Raw genomic sequence first — 23,309 nt, forward strand, 5'->3', positions numbered from 1 at the left:
GCCACGGCGCTCTTACCAAGACCTGTTCCGCACACTCCAGGCTGTGTGTCGCCCTGCCAGAGCTGATTTCCCGGCTCTGAGTCCCTTTTGCCACCTGCACGCCAGACGTATTCCTCTGTACCCTGGAGGGGTGTTTCTGCTTGCCTGGCAACCATGGACCAGCTTGGTTCCGGGCCACCCTTGAAACTTCCCTTCCGTCCAATGGGTTGCAACCACGCTTCTCCATTGATCTGAGTCCTGACTTCAGAAAGGAGGCCAACCGCCAAGCTTGTCCTTCCTTGGAAACTCTCCCTTAGCCGTAGGGTGTTCCTGAGTGTTCTCTGACATCTTTAACTCCATTTTAGAGTTAATAATTCTTTACAGTAAACGTTTCCTGTTCAAGCGATTGTGTGATTTCTGTCCCCTGCTTGGATCTTAAGTGAAATAACATAGCTTTGACATTCTTTTTTCTTAGGAAGTCTTCCAAATCTGTTCTGTATTTTACTCTGATGGACTGTCTCTGTTCACCCCACCTCATTATAAGTGACCGCTGGCCGTATGCGGTCACTTAAATATTGGGCGGCTACTATCCTGGGCAGCACAGTTCTAGGTCCCCTGGACTGTACTCAGCTGCTGCAAGTTTATGTGTCCAGAAAGGAATGACTTACCCCCTCCTCCGCCCCATTCTCCTCCTCACAGATTTTGCTCTCTCATTAAATGGCGCTACCACACACTCAGCTGCGCAAGTCAGAAACTTGCTACTCATATTTCCAGCTTGTTTCTTTCTCCCCTCACCTCTAAATTTTGTCAATTTTGACTCCTAAACAACTTGTGGATATGACAAAAACAGAAAAGAAAGAAAATTGCCCTTTATTTTTTATTTTTTTGAAAACTGCCCTTTAAACATATAACGAAGTTCAAAAGACGTATAATTCTATAAAGGTCTTTATGCTCTTTCTTCCTAACCAAAACTTCAGTTTCTTAAAAGGCATCAACATTCCATATTCATAATGATGCTGTGAAACACGCATGTTCATACACTGTTTATAGAAACATAAAATACATGTTTCTATTTCTGGAAACAGTTTGATAACTTAAATCAAGTATTTTAAGTATTTATAATCTTAGATCTTATTCCTCGTCATGCTCTCCAAGAAAATGTTAGGAGATTGCTCAAAGGTTTATGCAGAAGGGTGTTCATCACAACGTATTCATAACAGAAGAAATCTACAAACAATGGAAATGCTAATGATAAGAATATTTAAATAATATCAAACATCAACAAGATGTAACTTTAGAAAGATACTAAGTATATTTTAAAATATGCTTAGTATGTATGTTTACATTTATAAATTATAAATTATCTAAAGAAAAATTCCAATTTTTAAGAAACAACATAGTTTATCTGTTTAGGAAAAAAGGCTGCAAAGAAATATACCTTTAGAAAGTTAAGTGGTGGAATTTATTCATTGTTCAAGAACATCTGTTGGGCTCCCTTACGTGCCAGGCACTGTTATAGGCACAGGGGATACAGCTGCTGCACTGACCAGCTTCCAAGATAGTCTTCAACGATCCTCACCTAGTGTTCAGCTCCTTCTGTAGTCTCCTCCACTGAAGAGGGCCAGCATGTGTAATTGTAAAAATTCAGTGGAAGCAAAGGTGTACAACTTCTGAGTCTAGGGCATAAGAGATATTGCAGTTTCTCCCTTGCTTTCTTGGATCATTCAGTCTGGGACTAGCCTGCTTCCACAGCAGAGGACCCTCAAGTAGCCCAGCAGGGAAGTTCAGGAGAGGATTTGGGGAAACCTGACAACAGCCAGCACCAGCTTGCAGCCATGTGAGTTGCTTTGCAAGGAAACCCTCCAGTCTCAGCCAAGCCCTCAGATGCCTGCAGCCTAGGTCAACATCCAACTGAATCTCGTGAAAGACCCTGAGCCAGAACCATCAAGCCAAGCCTCTCACAAATTCCATGCCCACTGAAATCATGAGAAAATAAATGAAGACTCTTATTTGGAGAAACTCAATTTTGGAGTGATTCATTATGCATTAGAGAACTAATACAGTAGCACACAAAACCAGATAAAATGCTCTGCCTTTATGGAGCTCACATTCTAGCAGGAGGAGACAGGTAATAAATAGGCAAAGTAAATAGCATGGGATGCTACGTGGTGATAACGGCGGAGAAGGAGGGCAGGGATGTGGGAGGACTTGGTATTTTACAGGGGTAGTCGTGAAGCCCTCACTGGAAACCAGGGCATATGAGAGAAGACCGGAAAGAGGGTCCCAGGTGCACAGAGGTGAAGAATCTGCCTGCCAATCCAGGAGACGCAGGAGTTGGGTAGGAGTTGCGGGCGGTGGGGGGGGTGGGGGGTGGGGAGCGGGGTTGCATCTCTGGGTCGGGAAGATCCCTTGGAGGAGGAAGTAGGAAGCCACTCCAGTATTGCCTGGAAAATCCCATGGACAGAGGAGCTTGGTGGGCTCCAGTCCATGGGGTTACAAAGGGTTAGACATGGCTGAGTGAGCACACACTGAAAGAGGGGAGGAGCTTTGCAGATATCTAGTGGGCGAGCACTCTGGGCAGAGAAGTAAGAAAACAGTCAGGGGTGGGCTGGGGTGCGGTGAGGGTGGGGAGAGGAAGGTTGTCAAACAGGGCTTCACAGGCCATTGTAAGTACTTTGGCCTTTATCCCGAGTGATGTGGGAAGTACTGGAACTTCTGAGCTAAGGAATGACATGATCTGATTAACATCTTAGCAGGATTCCTTCCGGGGTAGGTAGAGATTAAAGCAGGGGAACCGGTTGGGAAGCTATTACAGTAATCCAAACGAGAGAAAGACTGGTGAGTTAAGGCAGAATGCAGTAACTGCTGGCTGTTCACTTCCTTCTTTATACTTTTCTGAATTTTTTGAATTTCCTCAAGTACTCTTCATGACTTTTCTAATCCAAAAGGAAAAAAATCATGAAATCCTTATAGCCCTCAGCAATTTCTGTCTTATTTAACAAAATATAGATGATTATGTAATTCTTAGTAGGATTTCAGAACAACAGAGTTCTGAACAAACAATACACAAAGAGAGTCGGAAACTGTCGACTTTAATCTAGATATGATCTTGGGTGGCCTGGGCCTGAATGCCTTGGGGCAGGGCTGGGGTTCCCAACCAGAGATGGAGGCTGGGTCATGGCAGCAAAAGCACCAGATCCCAGCGACTAGACCAGCAGTTAGTGACAAGGGCCCCGTCCCTTTGGCATTGCAGAAAAGAACTTCCACAAAGACGGAAAGTGGTGAAGCAAGTAAAGTATTTCTTAGGAGGAACAAGTACAGTACATGCGGATAGACACATGGGCAGACTCGGAGAGAGAGCCCCTGAATCTCGCCCTTGTGGTAGTTTACATCACTTCTGCGGGGCATTTCTCCCAGATTTCCTCTGGCCGCTCATCTTGATCTGCCTGGGTTCACAGTCCATATTCAGTATATCTCAGGATCTTCCCACGTGTGTGCACGCATCTTAACCAAAAAGGCATCTGGGCAGAACAGCAACAGAGCCTTTTCTGTGCATGTGCGGCCAGGGAGGGTCTCCTGACTTTGGGACGAGAAATATGTGGTCTGTGCAGAGCCCAATCTCCTCCCTTTGATTGCCCTGCTATTCTTGTTTTAGAGTTTTGGTCAGTAGAGAATGAATCTCTGATTGCTTTACCCTGGGGGGCCCATCTGCCTCCTGCCTCATATAGACTCTGAACAGAACAATATCAATGGAAAAAAAATCTCAAAATCATTGCTGAACTTTATAGACAACTTGAGTGTTTACATTATCAACTAAACATGGTAATTACAAATCACAGCAGCCTTTAATTTTGCTTTAAACACTGTTGAAATTTGGAGTGCCAAATGATAATTTAATAGCTCACTGCCTCCTTTGCAGCTACCAATTTTCTGTTTTAAAAATGCATTTGCTAAATATTCCCCAATTCCTATAACTTTTAACCATTGCTTGCATTTTAACCTAGCATCACAAAAAATGTGAAAGGACTTCATGTACTCTTTGAATATCTTTATTGCCTTTGTGATAGGGATTTCACTGTTCCTCACCTTCAGATATTTCATACGCAAGCCATCCTTTGTAACTGTAATTAGCTCAGGTTCAGGATTTCTAGGCATTTTGCCAGGAGATTACTCTGAATAAAATCTGCTTAATTAAATTAAAAACATATTTGTAAAACACCTATCACTTTCAAGGAACAGTACTACAAAAAGCTAAAAAGAAGTCTTCTAGGTATTTTTCAGTCGTGCTAAAGACAGAGCTTTAAAGTCATTTTTAGTGTATTGGCTACAATCTCTTCTCTGCTTCTTATACTTAAGGAAATTTTATTTCATTCAGCAAATGTTTATGCCACACCTTCCATGCACTGGAAATACGGAATCCTGCACTGCAATATAAAGGTGAATGAGTAGTGAACCTGGCCCCTGAAGAGGGCATGTACTAGTTGAGAGACAAATGTACATACCAGTAATATGATATTTGATTTAAATTATAGAAAATAAATAATAAAAATACAAAGCCTGTGATTCACCTCCTACAGCTTCAGAATACCCTAAGGAAGTGTCGTTTTTCCTTCACTGCAGAGTGCTAATACAGATATTTCCAGGAATCTGACCTAGACAAAAAGATGGAAGGTCCTGTCTGCTCTGCTCTACTTTATTATATAGAATATGTTATAAATGCTTATTCCTAGTCTGAAAATAAATTCTTCTGTCACTGAGGGGTCAAAGGAATAAAAGACTCTGCATTCCTATAATCAATCATGAAACTTTTCATGATAATTGGCTCCTCACAAAAAATGCATTTTTCCTTGAAGGGTAGGTAGCTTTCAGTACTCTGGAGAGGGAAATACCCACTCCAGTGTTCCGGTCTGGAGAATCCCATGGACACGACTGGGCGGCTCTCACTTCATTCTTGCTGCACGGCTTGTTTACACTTTCTTGCGCGTCTGCTGTTATGTCAGAAGTTCTCATCTGCCTGAGGAAAGCACTGCAGCTCCGGCTCACTACAGTCTTCGCCTAGAAGTCCCAGTGCTAGCCCCGGATCCGCTCAGACCCTAGGCGCTCGGTGCCGCCCTGCGAGCCGGGGGCGCCCCCAGCGGCGCGCGTCCCGCGTCCCGGGAGCGCGGCCCCGCCAGCTCGCAGGACGCGGCCGAAGGCCGACTTCTGTGAGACCGCCCTCGCGGCTCTGGTGACCAAGAGGCGCCGGCTGGTTTCTGTACGCGAGTCCGCGCGAGCAGCTCGAGGCGCGCCGCGTCTTCCGTGTCTCCGCCGAGTAGAGATCCTCAAGGCAGCATTTGGCCAGAGACGCTAACCGGCGGGACTTCACACGGCGGGCGGGACTTCGCCCTGTGGGCGGGGCTGCGCGGCCTTCAGGGGCGGGAGCTCCGCGCGCCTCGGCCCTGTGGGCGGTCCTACGTTCGGTGGGTGGGAACCAGCGTGGGGCGGAACCACGCCCTGTGGGCGGGGCTTATATACGTCTGCAGCTCGAGCTCTGGGACAGGACTACTCTCTGTGGGCGGGGCTTATCCTGTCTACCCACCGAGCTCTGGGACGGGACCACGCTCTCTGGGCAGGGCTTACTCTGTCTACCCACAGAGCTCTGGGACGGGACTTCGCTCTGAGGGCGGGACTTCGTCCTGTGGGCGGGGCTGCGCGGCCTTCAGGGGTTGAAGCTCCGCGGGGCCTCGGCCCTGAGGGCGGTCCTACGTCGGGTGGGTGGGAACCTGCCCGTGGGTAGAACACGATCAGTGGGCGGGGCCTATCTCCCTTTACTGACCGAGACCCTGGACTGGACCGCGCTCTGTGGGCGGGGCTTCGCCCGGGGGCGGAACCGCGGCCAGAGGGAGGCCCTATGATAGGCCTTCTCATCCCGGAACTTCCGGGTGTCGCGTGTGTACATAGCGTCGCCTGGAACCTGAGAGGCTACACGAGGGTGTCGGAGGCCTGGTGAGAGGTTAGTGAAGGACACTTCCCGGGCGCTGGCGCGAAGCTTCGCTGGGCTGGGGCGGGCCTGGTGGGCCGCTGCCGTCCAGAGGTCGGCTCGGCCGCCCGCTGCCTTGGGCGGCTGTCCTCGGCCGCCGGCCCGCGGGCTCAGGCCGGAAGGCCCGGTGCTGGGCCCTCAGTCCGGGGCGAGGGACCAGAGTACAGTCGTTGTTTTGTCATTCGTCTCCACGGGGTCGTCACGGACAACCCCTGTACCCGCCTTGCCCCCCGCTGAGCTGTCACCTTCTGCACGAACCTTGCCCGAGTCCCCAGACCCGTTGGATCTTTCCGTCTGCTCACAACGCTTTATGTTACCAGACTCAGCCCCTGTCTATGCGTTTTGTGTTTGTATATGTTTCATATGATGCATGTGAGTTCTGTACCGAACTTGGCACGTAGTAATTCGTTAATGAATGATCGGATTCTGGTTACTTATTGGAAGGATTTTAGATTAATTTGGGGTGGCTTTTTATGTGTATTTTCTGCTTGTATAATACTCAGGTATTTTCTACTGTGTTCCTTTTTTTTTTTTTTAATTAGAAGGAGTACTATTCGGGTTCGGGAAGTTTTGCCGTCTCTGTTGTTTCCTTAAGTTGGACATTTAAGGAGGAGAGATACAGTGTGAGCAAAGGGAAGAAAGGAAGAATGTGCAAAGTGTCTTCAGAGATTAGTATTCTAAGGTGGCTACAGAGATATAGCAGAAGATACCTTTGACACATTTATGCTAGAATCAGCTTTCCTGCAACATGTCATGACAAAGAATATTGCTTCTTGTGGGTTGGAGGAGCCACTGAAGGATTTTAACATTGGGACGGTTCATTTTGTACCACTGTGCAGGATGGACTTGAATGCATGCATACGGCTTAAGCCAGGGCTTCACAGTCTTTCTTTAAAGGGCCAAATAATAAGAATTTTTGGCTTTTCGAGCCACAGTTGTGGCAGAAAAGCAACCACAGACAATACATACATAATTAAGTGGACAAAGCTGCATTCTAACAGTCATTTACAAAGACAGGTGCCTGACCTGATTTGGTCTGTGGGTAAAGTTTGTCCAACCCAGAGTCTAACCAAATAGTCCTAGGAACTAAAGCAATAACCCAGTCCTGAACTAGGCAGTACTAAATCGTGGTTTTGTGTTGCTCTTTATGTATTTGTGAGGCCATATCACATGAGAGCTCAGGATCTAGTCTTCCTGGCTTTGAACTGTGGCATACCCTGACTACTAACAGTGTGACAATGGGCAGATTAACTTCTCTTTGCATCAGTTTTTTTATCCACAAAATGAGGATGAAATAGTACCTCCCAAAGTGTTTTTGTAAGAAGTAAGTTAGTTAAAAAGCACATAAAATGTTAGCATAGTGCTCGTACATGTAGTCAAAGCTTAATAAATCTTAACAATTAATATTTTTGAAATTGTTCCTCACATGCATTGTTAAAGACAGGTTTGAGAGATGTTTCTGAAATAGAATTTATAGGCTTAGTGTGTTTAGCTGTGGAACAAAAATAATATGTAAAATTTTTAGGCAAGAGCCATTCACACAGAAGTGATATGGAAGTCATGAAAATAAGGCTGGGATTTGGACATGCAAGATTAAGTACTGATTTTGAGGAGCTGGGCTTCCCTGGTAACTCAGAGGTAAATAATCTTCCTGCAATCCAGGAGACCAGAGTTCAATTTCTGGGTTGGGAAGATCTCCTTCAGGAGGAAATTGCAACCCACTCCAGTATTCTTGCCTGGAGAATCCCATGGACAGAGGAGTCTGCAGGGCTGTAGTCCATGGGGTTGCAAAGACATGACTGAGCGACTAACTTTGAGGAGGTGCACACAGGAGTGAAAATGGGGCAAGTAAAAAGGAATGAAAGAAGGAAGAAGAAAGGAGTCAGTCTTAAGAGTATGAAAGGAACCCCAGTGGAATACCACCGTGTAAACTAGCGGAAGGATGGGTGGTGACGGTTAGCATTGTCAGAAAGTTGAAAAAAAAAAAAAAACAGTTGTTGTGTTGGTAATATTAGTTAATGACTCTAACTGGCAGAAATTAATGTGGAGCCTCTTACGGTCCAGGTGCTGGAGATGCAGAAAAGAATTAGATACTCTCTGCACTCAAACAGGAGAATCTGTAGGACCAAAAGACATGGAATTTGATACAAGTAGAAGTTTTAAAAATAATCTTTTAGTTGATTTACAGTTCATAAATGTGGGCAACTTAATTGAGCTCTTTCTTTTTTTCCTAGACAATGGCCAAGAACAAACTCAGAGGGCAAAAGTCCAGGAATGTATTCCACATAGCCAACCAGAGAAGCTTGAAGGTTAAAAATAAAGCAAAACCAGTTACTACTAATCTTAAGAAGGTGAGTGTCAATGAAGCACTCTGCCTTTGCTGCCTACAAAAGCAAGATGATTTTAAGTATTTGTTTTAAAAAAGAAAAATGATGAAGAAAAATAACATCCCTTTCTTGAGTCCAAATGTGTGAAAGGAAAACATTTTAACTGCAAATGTATGAGGCTCCAAGTAACAGTTAATTCTCAGAGACTGGAAATCAGAAAAAAACAAACAACAAAAAAAAACAAATGAACACATTATGGAAAAATTCTCTCTAAATTCATATATATTCAAGAAGCTCTCAACAGAGCCAGGACATGGAATGTCAGTCAGCACCCATTCTTTTTATCTTCAGTAATTCTTATTTCTCTGTGGAGATACCTAGAACTCAAATAAAAACCTGAAAATAGGAGATAAAATATTTTGTTTAAAATACAAAATGAAAAGAAAAGAGTTGCTTTATTTTTTCAAAATATTTGGGGAATGAGAAATTTCTTCAAGATTAAGTAGACGCCTTAAGAAGATTCAAGGAAATGTTTCCAAGCTTAAGTACTAGATGGAGTCAGCTCTCAAGGACTTACTAATTATTATAATGGTCCATAGAAATGTAACATTTTATCTTTCCATCTTCATGAACTAGCTGAATTAAACTTTTTGGTGGAGCAGTTTCATGTCTTTGGAAATGCTAAAAGGGAAATAAAGCTGAATGACATGACTGGAGTTTGGGGGTGACAAGTGTAGATAGGATTGTCTTCAGGGTTGATGCTGAAGCCAAGACCCGAGTGACAGGAGCTCGTGATGCCAAGAGCGGTGCAGTGTTGGAGCAGCAGCATGCTCTGGGCAGGAAGAATAGCAGGTACAAAGGCCTCCAGCTGGGGAAGAGCTTGGTGTATTTGAGAAAGATTACTCTGTTTAGCCAGGAAGTCCTAGAAACTTTGTGGATGCTACTGGAAAAGACCTGTGGGTAGGTAGCCTGGTTGGAGAAAGTATCAATTTTCTCAGAAAGTAGCTTAACTTATTAGGGTAAGATTGCCAGGCAGCACATAAAAGGTAAGTTGAACGGACATGAAGCCAGGCAGCCAGTTGTGATTTCCTACAGCTTCCGTGTCAGGCTCAGAAAAGGCTGATAGTTGAGTTTAACCAAGTTGCCACGCAAGTCTGATCAAGGGAGAGGAGGAGAGTTAAGAGCGTGTAAGGAGTGACTGACGAGTGGTCATGGGATCTGAGTAGGCTAACGCAAGAAGTGGAGATGGAAAATGTGAACAGTAGGCAACTTAGAAAAGGTTTCAGTGGGATTTAAGAATTACTAATAAACTAAGTGAACTAGAGGGACAGGGGGTGGTGCAGCCTAAGGTGCAGTGGTGGCAAGGTAAGTCATGGATAGATCCCTGGAGACGAGGACCTGAGAAGAGGAAGCGGCCCTGGATAGGTTCTTGTCGAAGCCACTAAGCAGTGCTGCCAGGCACGAGGCGGGTCAGTGAGCCAAGGTTTGAGATTGTTCACAGAGTCAGTAATCCTGGTGTTGGCAGGGGGCAGCAGTGAGGAGAGGGGGTCAGAATGTCCTGGCGACTAAGGTGCAGAGGAGTTGAGAATTTGAAGGAGGAATGCTCGGGAGCAGTGAAGACCAGAACACCGCCCCACCTCGTACTCAAGCACGGAGGGCTCCGGCCACGCTCTCAGGAGACCGCCAGGCGCTCCCGTCAGGGAGGGTCCGGAGGGGCCCTGCTGGGACCCTGGCAGGGTTCTATCCAGGGTCCTCGTTTCACAGATAAGAGACGGTAGCGTCATGGCCTGCAAAGATTGTAGGCACATGTTTTGGCCTGCTTATACCAGGAAAGTCAAGGTAGAAGGTATAGCTACATAATTCTTTTTTTAAAGCAGAACCTTTTGTCAAAAGTGTCTCAATAAGACTATAAGAATTTTAGTGTGAATTATCTGCACAAATTGGTAGGCTGGATAAGAGTTTATAGATTTGGGGGTTTAATAAGATTAAGGTTACCTGTATTTTATCTGTAATGGTTTTAAGATCATGAATTACTGCTCTTTTTTCTTGTTTTCAAAGATAAACATTGTGAATGAAGAAAAAGTTAACAGAGTGAATAAAGCTTTTATAGATATACAGAAGGAACTGGCAAACTTCTCAAAAGGCCTTTCCCTTGAACCTCTGCAGAAACAACTGGTGAGTAGAAATCACTTGCTCTTGTTCTGGCTAATAAATTCCAAATTTTCAAAGCCCATATTGATTGTAATTTTTAGTACTTGGCTCTGTAGTATGTGTAGCACATTCAGACTTTAAAACACTGAGTCTAAATATGGGAATTTACTGTTCTACTTCCAAAACTATGACTGGAAGAAATTATATTGGATAATAGATTATATGTCAGTAGACTGTGTCATTTTTGTTTGCAGTTCTGTAAATTTTTAAATGTAATTTCTTCTTTCTAGATATCTCAGCAGTGTCATGAAAATGTACCAGTTAATGTTGATGAGGCTACAAGATTAATGGCTCAGTTGTAATACACCAGTGATGCATCAAATTCCCCAAAAAGACCAATAAATTTAATCTTTTATACAGTTTTATTTAAAAAATCTTGTTAATGTACAGGCATTGGCACATTTTAAAAACAAACTACATAAACAGATCTTTCCTATAACCTAGGAAAGTGGAATGTCAGAACTCAACAAAATGTGATCAACTTAAAGTGCTAAACCAGAAGGCACTTCACAAACTCTGTTCACTGAAGCAGTTAACATATCCGAGTTCACACCCTTCACTTCATGAGTGGCAGTGAATGTCTGGATTGGAGGACACAGACACGGACAGTCTCGTGGCAGTAAAAATGGAAGACAAAACAAGTGATGAGCCCTTGGCCAACGTTCTTGTTTTTCACGACCTGAAGTCTGCTTTAACTTTCTTCTCACATAAGAAAAAAAAAAACAAGGGTTCAGAATGGGAAGAAAAGTTGAAATTTCAGAAAGTAATTACTTGAGGGTGGAGGGTTGGTGGATGTGAAATCATTTTTTCTCCTTAAACAGTCAGAATCCTTTGTTTTTATAGTTGAAGTTTTGTGAAGCAAAAAGAAAGTATTAGGGAAGAACATTTCAGAATCAGTGAACTAAAAAGGTGTTACATTCATTATTTTAAATACTTAGGTTATTAAGAAGTCTAAAATGTTACACAGTTAGAGGTAGATAACAGTCCCAAGTTTCCATGGAATCTAATAATTTAGTATCTGGACATCAAACAGATCACAGACGCCTTCATTATCATCTAAATTAAAGTTGTAGTCATCTGCTGGGGTCGGAGAAAGCCGCAAGAGTGGAAACACTGCAAGCGAAAACACAAATGCAGTGTTAAAGATGGTTTCTGCATACAGGTAATGATGTCTAAGATAAAATACTATCAAAAACATCAAGCCAAATTATGCTTCCCATGTTACATAGGAAATTAAAAAAAAATAGGAAATGTAATGATCAAATTAATCATTTGTATTTTGTGTGTATCTTCAAAGATTCTTATTTAAAGACATTTTATGCATTGATTATAGGTTTAGTTTGGGAAATAGAAGTTAAAATTTTTATTGGTTGAATTTATCACTAAAATGATTCAGAAACACTAGTCAGTATTTTCTCTGATCTGCTAACTAAGCTACCATTTTGAAAACAGAGACAGGAATCAGACATAAATTAATCAATATGCTGAAATTCTCCGCTTTTACAGAAACGTTTGCTAAGTCTCTTCAGTGGTTACTAGAACACTTGCTAATTTAACAGTTGCCGTGTGTGTTGTACATGTGTTAGGAATTCAAGAACAGGAGGGGGAGGCCCAGACAGTAACTGTTAAAGTAACTACAGTTTTATAATCAGTTGATTTTTAGGAATTATTTCAGGTTAGACGATGATGTAGCTATCACTGAAGTTGGCCATGATGGGCATATTTACAAAACTAAGTTTTCAGATTTCTTGTTGACTCAGATACATTGTTCTACTCTTCTTGGCCAGATTGTTCAGGTGTGAAAACGGCTAGTATGCCAACAGTATAGAAGTTTATTCTGTAAATGTGATTAAATATCCCCTTGTGAATTATTTTTCATAAAAATGCAGGCAAAGAAATTCTTCATGATGCCTGTAACTTAACTATAAATTTCATGAACCATCATAGTACATTAAGCAGTAAAAAAAATACAGGTTCTTCATGTCTTTTAAATCATAATGCCACTCATAAATTCTAGAAAAGCATTATTAATATATAAGGTTAGTTATTAAATTTTTTAACTACTTACCATCAGAAGACATTAACTCATCAATGATATCTCCACTAATAGATCCCGCTGGAAACAGAAATGTGATAAAGCTTTTTTACATTTCTTTTTATATATTTTAACAGCAAAAAGAACAAATAATGGTCTAATTCCAAAATGGAATCCTACGGAAAACTGTTTATACACACATATTTACCCAGCCTGTGAAACTAGTAGTAGTAGTACACAATTAAATGGAGAGGGAATTGGCAACCCACTCCGGTACTGCCCGGAGAATCCCACGGGCAGAGGAGCCTGGGGGCTACAGTCCGTGGGGTCGCAGAGAGTCGGACATGACTGAGTGACTAAACAACACAATGTAATTAAAGACAGGACCTGTTTTTAAATTTTCCTTCTAATACGTATTCCAGTGCTGGGCACGTAGGAGACACAAAATTAATACTTGTTGATTAGGTTTACTATTTTGCCTCCTATACTAGATAAGGGAATAACATCACAACTGAGAGATTCAGAAATGCTAACTTGTCCAATGCAGTCTTTGTATTTTCCCGTCTGCTTCTGAAAACAATGGCTCTGAACTCACCTGAAGACAAGTCTGTGGCTGGCGTGTGCTGAAGAGTCTGGCTTCGTTCGGAGACGGGTGGCTCAGGCGGGCTCTGAACGGCCGTGCTGGGCTTGTGCGGAGGCACTGGGGTGGGGGGCTGAGAGGGAGGCTGCGTGAGGTCGTCCGGCGGGGGCACGGGGAAGACCACGGGCTTAGCTGAGCTGGACTCTTTATTTATAAGCAGCACGTGGATAGGTCCTGAATGACTCTTCAGATTGATCTGGTATTTCTTTTGTCCATTCTGACCCTTTGAAGTTATTGGGCATAAACAAATGAACAAAGGTCAACATTTCTAACCAACATGAAACATTAAAAATAAGACAGGCAACTACTGTATCCTTCTATTTTTCTGTGTATTCATTCTAGAGAGTTTCGTGTTGAAACTCCCAACTTAAAGTCTTTATCTACTTAAAAAAATAACTAATGGAACATCCATACACAATGGAACTCTATGTAACCTTGTTCTGTATTTTCCAAGTCTACTATAAATGTGTTATCATATTTTCATTTAAAAAAAGGACAGGCAAAGCTACAGGGACTGACTAAATACAACAAAAGTCAGTAAGTCAAAATAGTGTAGAGACCAGAAGAATGGGATATTGAGGACTACAAAGCACTTGACCCAAAAAGTAAGCTTTTCTCAAATAGTGGTCATCAAAAACTCTCAGTTGTAGAATGCTGGAAGCTGTCTATTTTTGCTCTAATTATACACTCCGTGCTCAGAGCATTCCCCTCAGCTGTGGCAGCCATCTCCTTTGGCGCTGACTGCCATGCGTGTGGTGGTCATCTCAACATGTGGTCTTAAATAGCAAGTTTCGCAAGGCAAAATTTTTTTCCATTCAGCAAAGCACAAAGACAACTGATTTTTCCTACAGAGATATAAATGTAAATCCCCTCCATTTCAAAAAGGTAATTTGTATCCTGAGGCTTCAGAAACTATAAATGCCTAAATACAAACTTACAGAATAGCTGGGAGAAGTGAAGGAGGTAATAGGAGATAACAGTAATTTTTTTCTACGTTTTTAAATTGTTTTCAAATCTGTTTTAGGAAATTTGAAAATGAAAATAATGAAATTTATATTAGCAAAGAGTCAATAGATATCTTTGACTCAATAAGCCAGAAAATGTTTTTTAAAAGACCTAATTTAAAGCAGTATATTATTGTTGATACTTAAAGTGAACCTTTTCTTTAGGATTGTTACATTGGCTATAGATTGGTCAAACTGATTTTTTAAGGTTATTGACTGTATCATCACTCATTCCTTGATGTCTTCTAGCTCAAATAAGATTTTTTAAAAAGTAATATGTTAAATGATCAGTCACATCCATAATTTTGCAAAAGTACTGAAGACATCTAACTTCAGATATGAATACTTACAACTTAAAAGCAGTTACTTGAAAGTGTTTACAATTAGCTCATGTTCAGCTCCAGAAAATGTTTGTCCCTCGTGAAGCAGCAGATCCATTTTAACAAAAGCTATCCTACATACGTACCATTTCTGGAATAGGTACCTCCAGCTGTGTACCAGAAGGTGCTTGAATGGCCAAAAGTGTATCACCTGGTCAAGAAAAAGTTAAGAAATAGATTTTTACATTTTAGAAAACACTATTGATCTTTCAATACAATGGCCAAGAGAGTGGGCTGTGAAGTCAGAATGCTTGGATTTGGTGACGTGGGGTTCTGGTTCTTATTCTGTAAAATAGGGGTGACATAACTTACTGCACAGGGTTTTTGAGGGTTAAATGAGGTAATATATCTTGTCAGTTTTATATAGAGAGATACAGATAAATATATATAACGCCATTTAATCCTCAAGGGCTTTCCTGGTGGCTTAGATGGTCAAGAATCTGCCTGCAATGCAGGAGACCTGGTTTTCACTCCTCGGTCAAGAAGACCCCTTAAAGAAGGGAATGGCAACCCAGTCCAGTCTTCTTGCCTGGAGAATTCCACGCACAGAGGAGCCTGGTGGGCTACAGTCCATGGGGTCACAAAGAGTCAGACACAACTGAGCAACTAAACACACGTATGTGTTAGTAGATCTTACAACAGGGTAAATGTATTCACTCTATTCTCATTAACGAATTCTGCTCAAGTTAATTTTGCTTTCACCCAGGCTCATGTCATGTCTGAGACTCTCAAACTTTTAGCCTTAGTTAAATAACACTGTTTAGTTAAGTATTTATACTACTTAAATTGGTATGATACAGTGAAATCTTAAGCTTACATGAACTTTTGAAGCCAGATTCTACAGCAGTATCTGCCAGGCTGAACATTAAGAATATTTCCCCAAACTTTCTTTGAAAGCTTGGGAAATACGGTGACAAAGTAGAGCAGTGAGGCCGAGTATGAAACCAGTGCAGCCTGAGTCAGGTTCCACTTGGCAAAGCGTTTGGCAGATTTTTTTTTTTTTTTTTTTTGTATGTGCATGTTACAAGACTGTCCTTTTAATAGCCTATGCCTATTCTGTGTTATATATATTATGGGAATTCAGCCCCCACCATCATTTTAGTTATTCATAGTGGCAAAGATCCTGCCTGCCGGTGCAGGAGATGCAAGAGATGCAGGTTCGATGCCTGGGTCAGGAAGATCCCCTGGAGTAAGAAGTGGCAACCCACTCCAGTATTCTTGCCTGAAAAATTCCATGGACAGAGGAGCCTGGCGGGCTACAGCCCATGGGGCTGCAAAGAGTCGGACATGACTGAGCAACTGAGCACATCATCTTAAGGGGAACACATGGAAGCTGGGGAGGGAGTAAGGTGAGGAATAATTTTCCAGATTATAAATGGATGAACCTGGCTGTGTCCTCATGCTTCTTTTGAGCTTTTTTGGTGCATTTTTCACCAGCACATCTGCTACATACATTTTCATAAACAGTACCAATGAGAACCATGTTCTAGTTCAAGTTTAGTCATTGACTGTGATTCTGTGACTCTGAGGCTGTTATTTAATCCCTCTCTGACTTAGCTGCCTCTCCCACACAGAGTTTATACCTACCAAGGCAGGAAATGAAGTGAAAGCTGGGAAAAGCAGTTATTGTCATGAGAACAGAAATGAAAGCAGCCTAGTACTATAGAGGGAGACCAAATCCAGAAAATGATGACTTGAGGTGACTGCATGGGGAATTTTAAATCACATTACACTAAATAACATTGATCAAAGGAAGAACAAGAAAAAATATACAACAGTACTTACCATTAAAACAATTACAGATGTCTTCATGAGTTACATAGGAAAATGTACTGTCATAGAGTTAAGGAATAACATTTATATCAAGGCCTGGATATATAAATTAAGATAATTCTGAAGACCAAAGTGACCAAATGCATGAAGGGACTGTCATACATGGTCAGATAAAAAAGAACACAAGTCTTTTGTCTGAAAAGGCAATCAAATAAAGATCTGTAAGAGAAGTATCCATCCTTTGCTCTAAGAAGAAGCCACTTTGGGTTTGTGTCATCTGAGGACTCCTGGGGGAGGGAAGGAAACACATTCCATGGAGACGGGAGCTTCTGGGGGAAGGACCCTGATGGGGGAGGATGCTGTCGGAGGGACTGAAGAGCCAGCTACCGAAGTCGCTGCATCGAGACTTCTTGGGTCATGGTTTGGGGAACTGGGAGTGCCGCGATCTTGGCAAGTGGTGCAGCAAAGTGCGTGATCAACTAGTTCAATGCTTTTTGGAATCTCAGGGCTCCACAAGGCACAGCTGAAGACCCCCATTATTATCAAACTGTTAAGGAGTTCTGATTCTAGAAAGGAAATAACAAATGACATCATGGACTCATTCACCAAAGACAAGACAACATGAAAAATAAATTATATACACAGTCAAAAGTTCATGAGAGGTGGTACAAGATAAATGTAGTTAAAATGTTTCATGAGTACGGGTAAGTCACAAATCAACAGTCACATATCTGAAAGGACACAGTGGTCATAAGAAACACATGGAGTATATCACTAATGTTTTTCCCCAAACATGGCAGATACACCAGCCTTAGAACCCTACCCTCTGCTAAAGTTCTGTCTTTGGGTTAATATTAGGCAGAATGTATCCTGGACTGATTGCAGGCCTGTGATATTTCATTTTCAAACCAAAATTAGTTTTTTTAAAAGAGTTGCTGAACTTTTACCACTCTGAAACACTGAATGACTTAGGTTCAGGACAGTGACTTAACGACGACTTCCAATTCGCAGACCCCTTCTAGGCACACTTTGGCTGGTGTGTTGTATCCTGTCAATGGGCAGACCAAAGATAGGGGAATTTGCAACAGGCGCATCTATTTGATAACAGATGTACTATGTGACTTAAAAAAGTAAAAAATTTAAAATATTCATATAAATTAGAAGAGTGTTATAAAATTAAAATGTTATAATCACTTGCAAAACTGAAGTCTCTAAAAACACTAAAGTAACTGATGTTCAGACTGAAAGAACAGATAAATACATATTACATCTATGTATAGTTCATTTAAAAGGATATCTATTATTAATGGAGTCGTCCATCACATTTTTGATGCTTTGCTGTAGCCACAACTTCTGCTGATCAAGTTCTCTTTCCTTTAGTTCTAGGTCCTCAATTTCGGCTTTGAGATATCTTAATCTATCTATGACTTCTTTAGTGTTACAGCCAGCGCCTACACCTCTTAAAAACATATGAAAATTAATATCCCCAGTATCAAACCCAGGTTAACATCACTTAATTTTTATAGTAAAAATTGTAAAGCTCACTGAATATAGTCAAGACAAAAATCTTTACAGGCTTCTAAAATCTTTAACCATTAAAATCTTTAGAAAACGTAAACACCACACCACTGTCTAAACAAACACCCGAATTACAAAGTTCTGCATCTGTTCTGTTGTGCCCTTTGCCATCCAGAAGGCCGACTGGTGGCTGAGGCACCAAAGGATGCCAGAGTCGAACGGCCACACTGGTCGTCTCTACGTGGACTGAGACGCGGGTGAGACAGATTACAGTCTTTTAGTGTTTTGTCGGGATTTTTGGCTAAAATAAACTGAAAAGCTAAGGATAAGGGGGGCAAGTTTGTGGAAAAGAACGTGTTTGTCACAAACATACAAGTTAACAAATGACAACATGCATTCCCACTAATCATTATTTATAAAGTACATATTCTTGTATGTATGAGACTTAGTTCCTGTTTTCAAGGAGTTTATATTAGGTGAGTACCCAGAACACCCAGGCAAAGAAGGATTAATGATAGAAAGCAGGATGCAGTGTGTGCCAAGTAAGCAGCTGCAGGGAGAAGAGGTGAACTGTGAGAGTGTAAATTAAATAGCGGAGTGAGGCAGGGGCCACCCCGTGTCACACAGGAGGGACAGAAGCCCAGAGGTGTGCCCAGGGACACGCGAGGGGCAGTGTAACCAGTGTAGACGGCTGGGACAGAGGACTCGGGAGACATACGTGGCAGAAAGGTCAGCGTGTACAGAGCATTGGGAAGGAAAAGGTAGACTAGAGCGGTTTGTAACTTACTTCCATTGTATACTATTTTTTGACTTTTTTTCAATTAAGTCAATTCCTTCCAAGACATTGGTGATATCATAAATTCTTCTTTTTTGCCTCACAGCCAAAGTATCTGCAGCCTGTAAAAGGGGGGGGGGGGAGGGGGTAGGTGAACAAAGAAATAAATTACAATTCATATTTTAAGGCCAAAAAGGCTTTGGTTATTAAGGTCACAGCATGAGCGCCCAGTCTTAAATCTGACCCAGGCAGTTGCTTGGGAACAATAGCAGGGTATGTGCACAGCAACCCTCAGATACTGAAAATACCAAAGCAATGATTCCATTTAAAAGCCAGCAGATGCTGGAATGGAAAAAAAATGAAAAGGTCATGACACAAAGCCCATAAAAATAAAAGAACACAATGAGAATACTTCGTATCACCTTATGGGCTAATCCTTAGGAGGCGCTGCTAATTGTCTGCCCTTGTCACTTCCTATCTTATTTCTCTGTTCATGAACAGTCTTGTTTAAAGACAGCCTTACTTTTTTTTTGAAACGTTGAAAAATTATATCTCAGTGATTTTTAAATAGTGAAGTCAAGATACTTGGGAGAAAATTCTAAATTATACACACATTGTACAATACTTTGAAATACACAATCTGCATTTTCTAAATTCAATGATAATAAAGGATAATAAAGGAAAGCAAATACAAAAGCTTGGTAGTTTCACTTACGTCAGGTAAGACCAACAAAAATATTTCATGCTACCATGCATGTCATGAATGAATCAAGGAATGCTCTTATAGTTCCTCTAATTAGTTCTCACACACATTTCTTACATTTTCTTCCCACCAGTATAAACAGAACCTCAGAGAAGAGGTTACCTGAAAGCTCTTTTTTCAGAGTAGATTAGTCAATCGACTATTTTGAATGTGGAGTCACATTTTAAGATTCATGGTAATAACAAAAAAACACATGTACGTCCTTACTGACAATATCCAGTACATTATCTACAGAATTTAGTCTCAGATGATTAGTTACTGGCTACCCCAGGGCTTCACTAACTGCTTCATTCTATATATAAAAAGAGTTCCTCCAACAGAACCAGGGCAGCATCGTGTTTCCTTCCATGGGGAGCAAGTGTGACCAACAACGGCTCACTCTGCAGGCATCTGGAACCTGTAAGAGATCTGGTGGTTGCATTACCAGAAACACCAAGTGCCTGCTGCCAACCTCTGAGGCCTTCAGCAGGGGATTCAAGCCTTGGAGAGCGGACCAGAGGGCGACTGGATGTGGCAGAGAGAAAGAAGGAAGCAGGGTGTGAGGCTGTTTGAATCCCCAGCTCTGACTAGAGTTTGGCTCATCTCTTCTGGCCACGGTTTCTTTCACCCACACCCTCCTCAGTGTACTCGGCAGTTCCCTCCCTGTCTCATCTACCAGCAGAGTTTCTGTTCTGAGTGGGAGGCTGTCTTTCTCAAGAGTAATCGTCTGCTGCAAAGCTAAGTGTAAAAATCTTAAGTTGTGAATTCATGTCTCATTTCCCTCTTGAGAAGTAGCCAGAGCACTCCAAGCTCTGCGTCATCTGTAGCTAGGGACTCACACACCAGAGCCGTTACAACCTTAGCAACAGCTCACCAGGTATGAACCAGGTCACAGAGCTATTCTAGGTCACTAGGCAAAGAGCTATGAGATCTCAAGTTTAGTTCAAAATTTGTCAAAAGGATCTCATTTACAGTTGATTTGTTGTTATTGTTCAGGCACTAAGTCGTGTCCAACTCTGAGCCCTCCCGGCTTCTCCATCCGTGGGATTCTCCAGGCAAGAAGACTGGAGTGGGCTGCCATTCCCTTCTCCATTTATCACTGCTTAACAATTACAACTCCGGGAGTTGGTAAAGGACAAGGAAGCCTGGCGTGCTGCAGTCCATGGGTTCGCAAGGAGTCAGACATGACTGAGCGACTGAACTGAACAATTACAAAATTGAAATCCCTGGTTCCCAAAATGAAATACCATTTCTAAAAAATCTATTAAAGCATATATGAACCTAGAAATGACCAAAATTAAACAGGATCTCCAAGAGGCTTTTATTTTAGCAGCTGCATCAGCTGAAGTCTGGTTCTGGAGCTGGGCACACCAGTTCCAGATGCAATCCAGTCCTGCCACTTCCTGTCTTCAGCTGGCTTCAGGCTCTTTAAACCTCATTTCCTTTTCATAAAATGGGATAATAACATAGGCTGAATTGTGGGGGCTATGCAGGATAACCTTAGCACAGTGTCCTCTAGGTAATTTCTACTTAAATGTTGGTAACAGCCTCATCATCAAACAGAGGCTGAGACAAGGGATCAAGGGTAAGAGTTTGCGTGGATATGGACCTATAATATTTTTTATGTAGTGATTTAAAAAGCTGCATTAAATTCTTAATTTTATTAAGTAATTTAAGACCTTTGTATTCATAAACCCATACCATGAGTCATCACCCCCTTCATTCATGTCTTCAGCTCCCACGGGGTGCCAGGCTTGCTCTGGGTCTTGAGGACACAGCGGTGACAGAACAGTGCCCCTGCCCTCAGAAGGAGGCGGCGGCCAACAGCGCATTAACAGAAGTACTACCTTAGGAGGAAGGCATGCAGGGCGCTACTGTGTTTGCCGGACTGTTCAGAGAAGGGCTCCCTGATGGAGTGAGTCTGAACTGAAGACAGTGACCCCGGAACGCCTGGAAGAGGTGCGGAGGAGGAAAGGGAATAGTGCGGGACGGGAGGCGGGGGCAGGGAGAGAGGAGGGAGGGGGAGACAGGGAGAGGGAGACGAAGGCGACAAAGAAGGGGCGGCGGCAGGGGCCAGGGGTCTTCGAGCGGCCACTGTGAAGACGTCCGCTGTTACCCCCGCTGAAACAGAAAGCCACTGGAATGCTCTGAGTGCACGGCAGCTTGGCTCCACGTTTGAAAAGGTTCTCTGGGGCTGCTCTGGGTGAAGCAAGGAAACCAGTGAGAAGGTAGCGGTGACAATCGGTTCAAGAGATGGCGGTGGGGGCTGAGAAATGCTAACACCCCGGATCTGTTTGGAAGGTACGGGCAGCAGGCGATACTGAGAAAGGACTCGACAGCGACCCTTCCCTTTTTGACGCGGGCAGCTGGAGACGGGAAGGCCGCAGGAGGAGCAGGCTCGGGGTGCTGGAAATCAGGAACTCTGCTCTGGCCGTTTTGACACCGCAGGGGAGAAATCCAGACCACCACTGGACATGAGAAGTGTGTGGGTTAAGGGAGAAGTCCCAGTGGAGGTACAGGATCAGGAGGCATCAGTAAATAAGACACTTTAGGACACAGCCTGGCACCCGCTGGATTCGCCTAGAGGTGAGCATAGACGCGGAAGACGTCTAAGGGCCAACCCTTGGGTTTGGCAGTGTTTAAGATCCAGGGAATGAGAAGCAGGCTGCCACTGAAGTAAGATAAGTGGGTACAGCGGGGTCTTGAAAGCCAAGTCAAGAAACAGTGAGTGTGTTAAGTGCTGCTGGCAGGGGGACCCAGTTCTGCGAGACTGCATCCCTGGATTTGACTATGGAGACATCATGCCAACCTTGCAGCCAGTTTTGATAAAAAGCCGAAAGCCTTCTTGGAGAGATTGAGACAGAGTAAAGGAAAGCTGGAGTGGACAGCTGTTCTGAGGTTATTCACTGGGAAGAGGAAGAGAGAAGTGAGGCAGAGGCTGCAGGAAACTATGGGGCCTCCCCAGAAGTTTCTTCTTTCCTTCATCTTTCTTTCCTTTTAAAGATGGAGCGATTTCCACACGTGAGGATGCTGAGAGGAAAGACCTGGTCAAGGGGGAGGGGCATAATTCGTGATGCAGGAGAGAGAACGGAAAACCACCAAAGAGAACCGCAAGGTGGGCGGCGGGGGACGTAACCAGACGAGCGGAGGTGATCGGCCTTAGGTAAGAGGGCACGTTACCAACCGGAGCCCGGCCCGAGCGCGCGCGTGCGTGGCGGCAGATAGGTGAGAGGTTATACGGCAGTAGATACGGTGAGGGGTCAGGCACCTCCTTCTGGGTGTTTTTCCTCATCAGCGGAGAGGGGAGAGAGGCGGCTGCGAGAGGAGAAAGTGTGATCCTTGTCTAGCAGAGCCAAGGTAAGCCGTGGAGCAGCAATGCTGGGCCCCACTAAGGCGCCGTTGGACTCAGTGGTCCTGAATTTAAAGTGGGAGCCACTGGCATTACTGGGCATTTCCCTGAGGCCCTGCAGAACACCGGGTGTTGCCGAGGGGCAGGCAGAGAACAAAATGGGGGCGGCCTCATCCCACGCTGCGATGTAGCACTGAATAAACGCACATGTGTCAAATGCAGCAAATTTACTTTAAACGTTTACATTTACTATTATAACACCTGACCATAAGGGGAGCATAAGCCATAAAGGAAGCATCTACTAGATGCTTGACTTTTCAGGACAAACAGACAAACAGAAGCCTTTGAAAGACACAGATCTCCCCTCCAAATATTACATCTTTTTGTAAAAATGCCACCGCCAGTGAACAAAGCGATATCCACAGTTGGAACAAAACAAGAGCGTGAGATGCTTTTAAGTCAAACAGAACCCGGAGAGCTGACAGAGATCACGCCTAAGTGCAAACAGGGCTTCAGAAAAGTTCTGGCCCCGCCCCTTCACTTTGGCAGATGACTCC

At 43.2% G+C, this 23,309-nt stretch overlaps 2 protein-coding genes across 2 annotated transcripts in view; one reads left to right on the forward strand and one right to left on the reverse strand.

Annotated features, from left to right (window-relative positions):
• Positions 1-5,814: 5,814 nt before the first annotated feature.
• On the forward strand, positions 5,815-10,895 carry RBIS (ribosomal biogenesis factor). Its single transcript, XM_061123838.1, has 4 exons — positions 5,815-5,971; positions 8,233-8,349; positions 10,384-10,500; positions 10,767-10,895. Exons 2-4 carry the CDS (start codon positions 8,236-8,238, stop codon positions 10,836-10,838), a joined length of 303 nt encoding a protein of 100 aa, XP_060979821.1. The 5' UTR covers positions 5,815-5,971; positions 8,233-8,235; the 3' UTR covers positions 10,839-10,895.
• Positions 10,880-23,309, reverse strand: part of E2F5 (E2F transcription factor 5) — a 32,740-nt gene continuing 20,310 nt past the window's right edge. The window contains exons 2-8 of the mRNA XM_061123837.1: positions 18,674-18,783; positions 17,664-17,827; positions 16,381-16,422; positions 14,682-14,746; positions 13,167-13,434; positions 12,605-12,652; positions 10,880-11,649 (exon numbers count right to left, since the gene is read on the reverse strand). Of these exons, the coding sequence (XP_060979820.1) occupies positions 11,540-11,649; positions 12,605-12,652; positions 13,167-13,434; positions 14,682-14,746; positions 16,381-16,422; positions 17,664-17,827; positions 18,674-18,783 (807 nt within the window). The 3' untranslated portion in view covers positions 10,880-11,539. The remainder of the gene's footprint in view (positions 11,650-12,604; positions 12,653-13,166; positions 13,435-14,681; positions 14,747-16,380; positions 16,423-17,663; positions 17,828-18,673; positions 18,784-23,309) is intronic.

This window comes from Dama dama, chromosome 21 (genome assembly GCF_033118175.1).
Source record: "Dama dama isolate Ldn47 chromosome 21, ASM3311817v1, whole genome shotgun sequence".
Taxonomy (NCBI): domain Eukaryota; kingdom Metazoa; phylum Chordata; class Mammalia; order Artiodactyla; family Cervidae; genus Dama; species Dama dama.

What these genes read in the sequence shown, in the direction of transcription:
- RBIS (XM_061123838.1), top strand. Translation starts at nt 8,236, where the DNA reads ATGGCCAAGAACAAACTCAGAGGGCAAAAGTCCAGGAATGTATTCCAC. An exon ending in TTACTACTAATCTTAAGAAG is followed by an intron (nt 8,350 to 10,383) that starts GTGAGTGTCAAT and finishes TTGTTTTCAAAG; the next exon opens with ATAAACATTGTGAATGAAGA. An exon ending in AACCTCTGCAGAAACAACTG is followed by an intron (nt 10,501 to 10,766) that starts GTGAGTAGAAAT and finishes TCTTCTTTCTAG; the next exon opens with ATATCTCAGCAGTGTCATGA.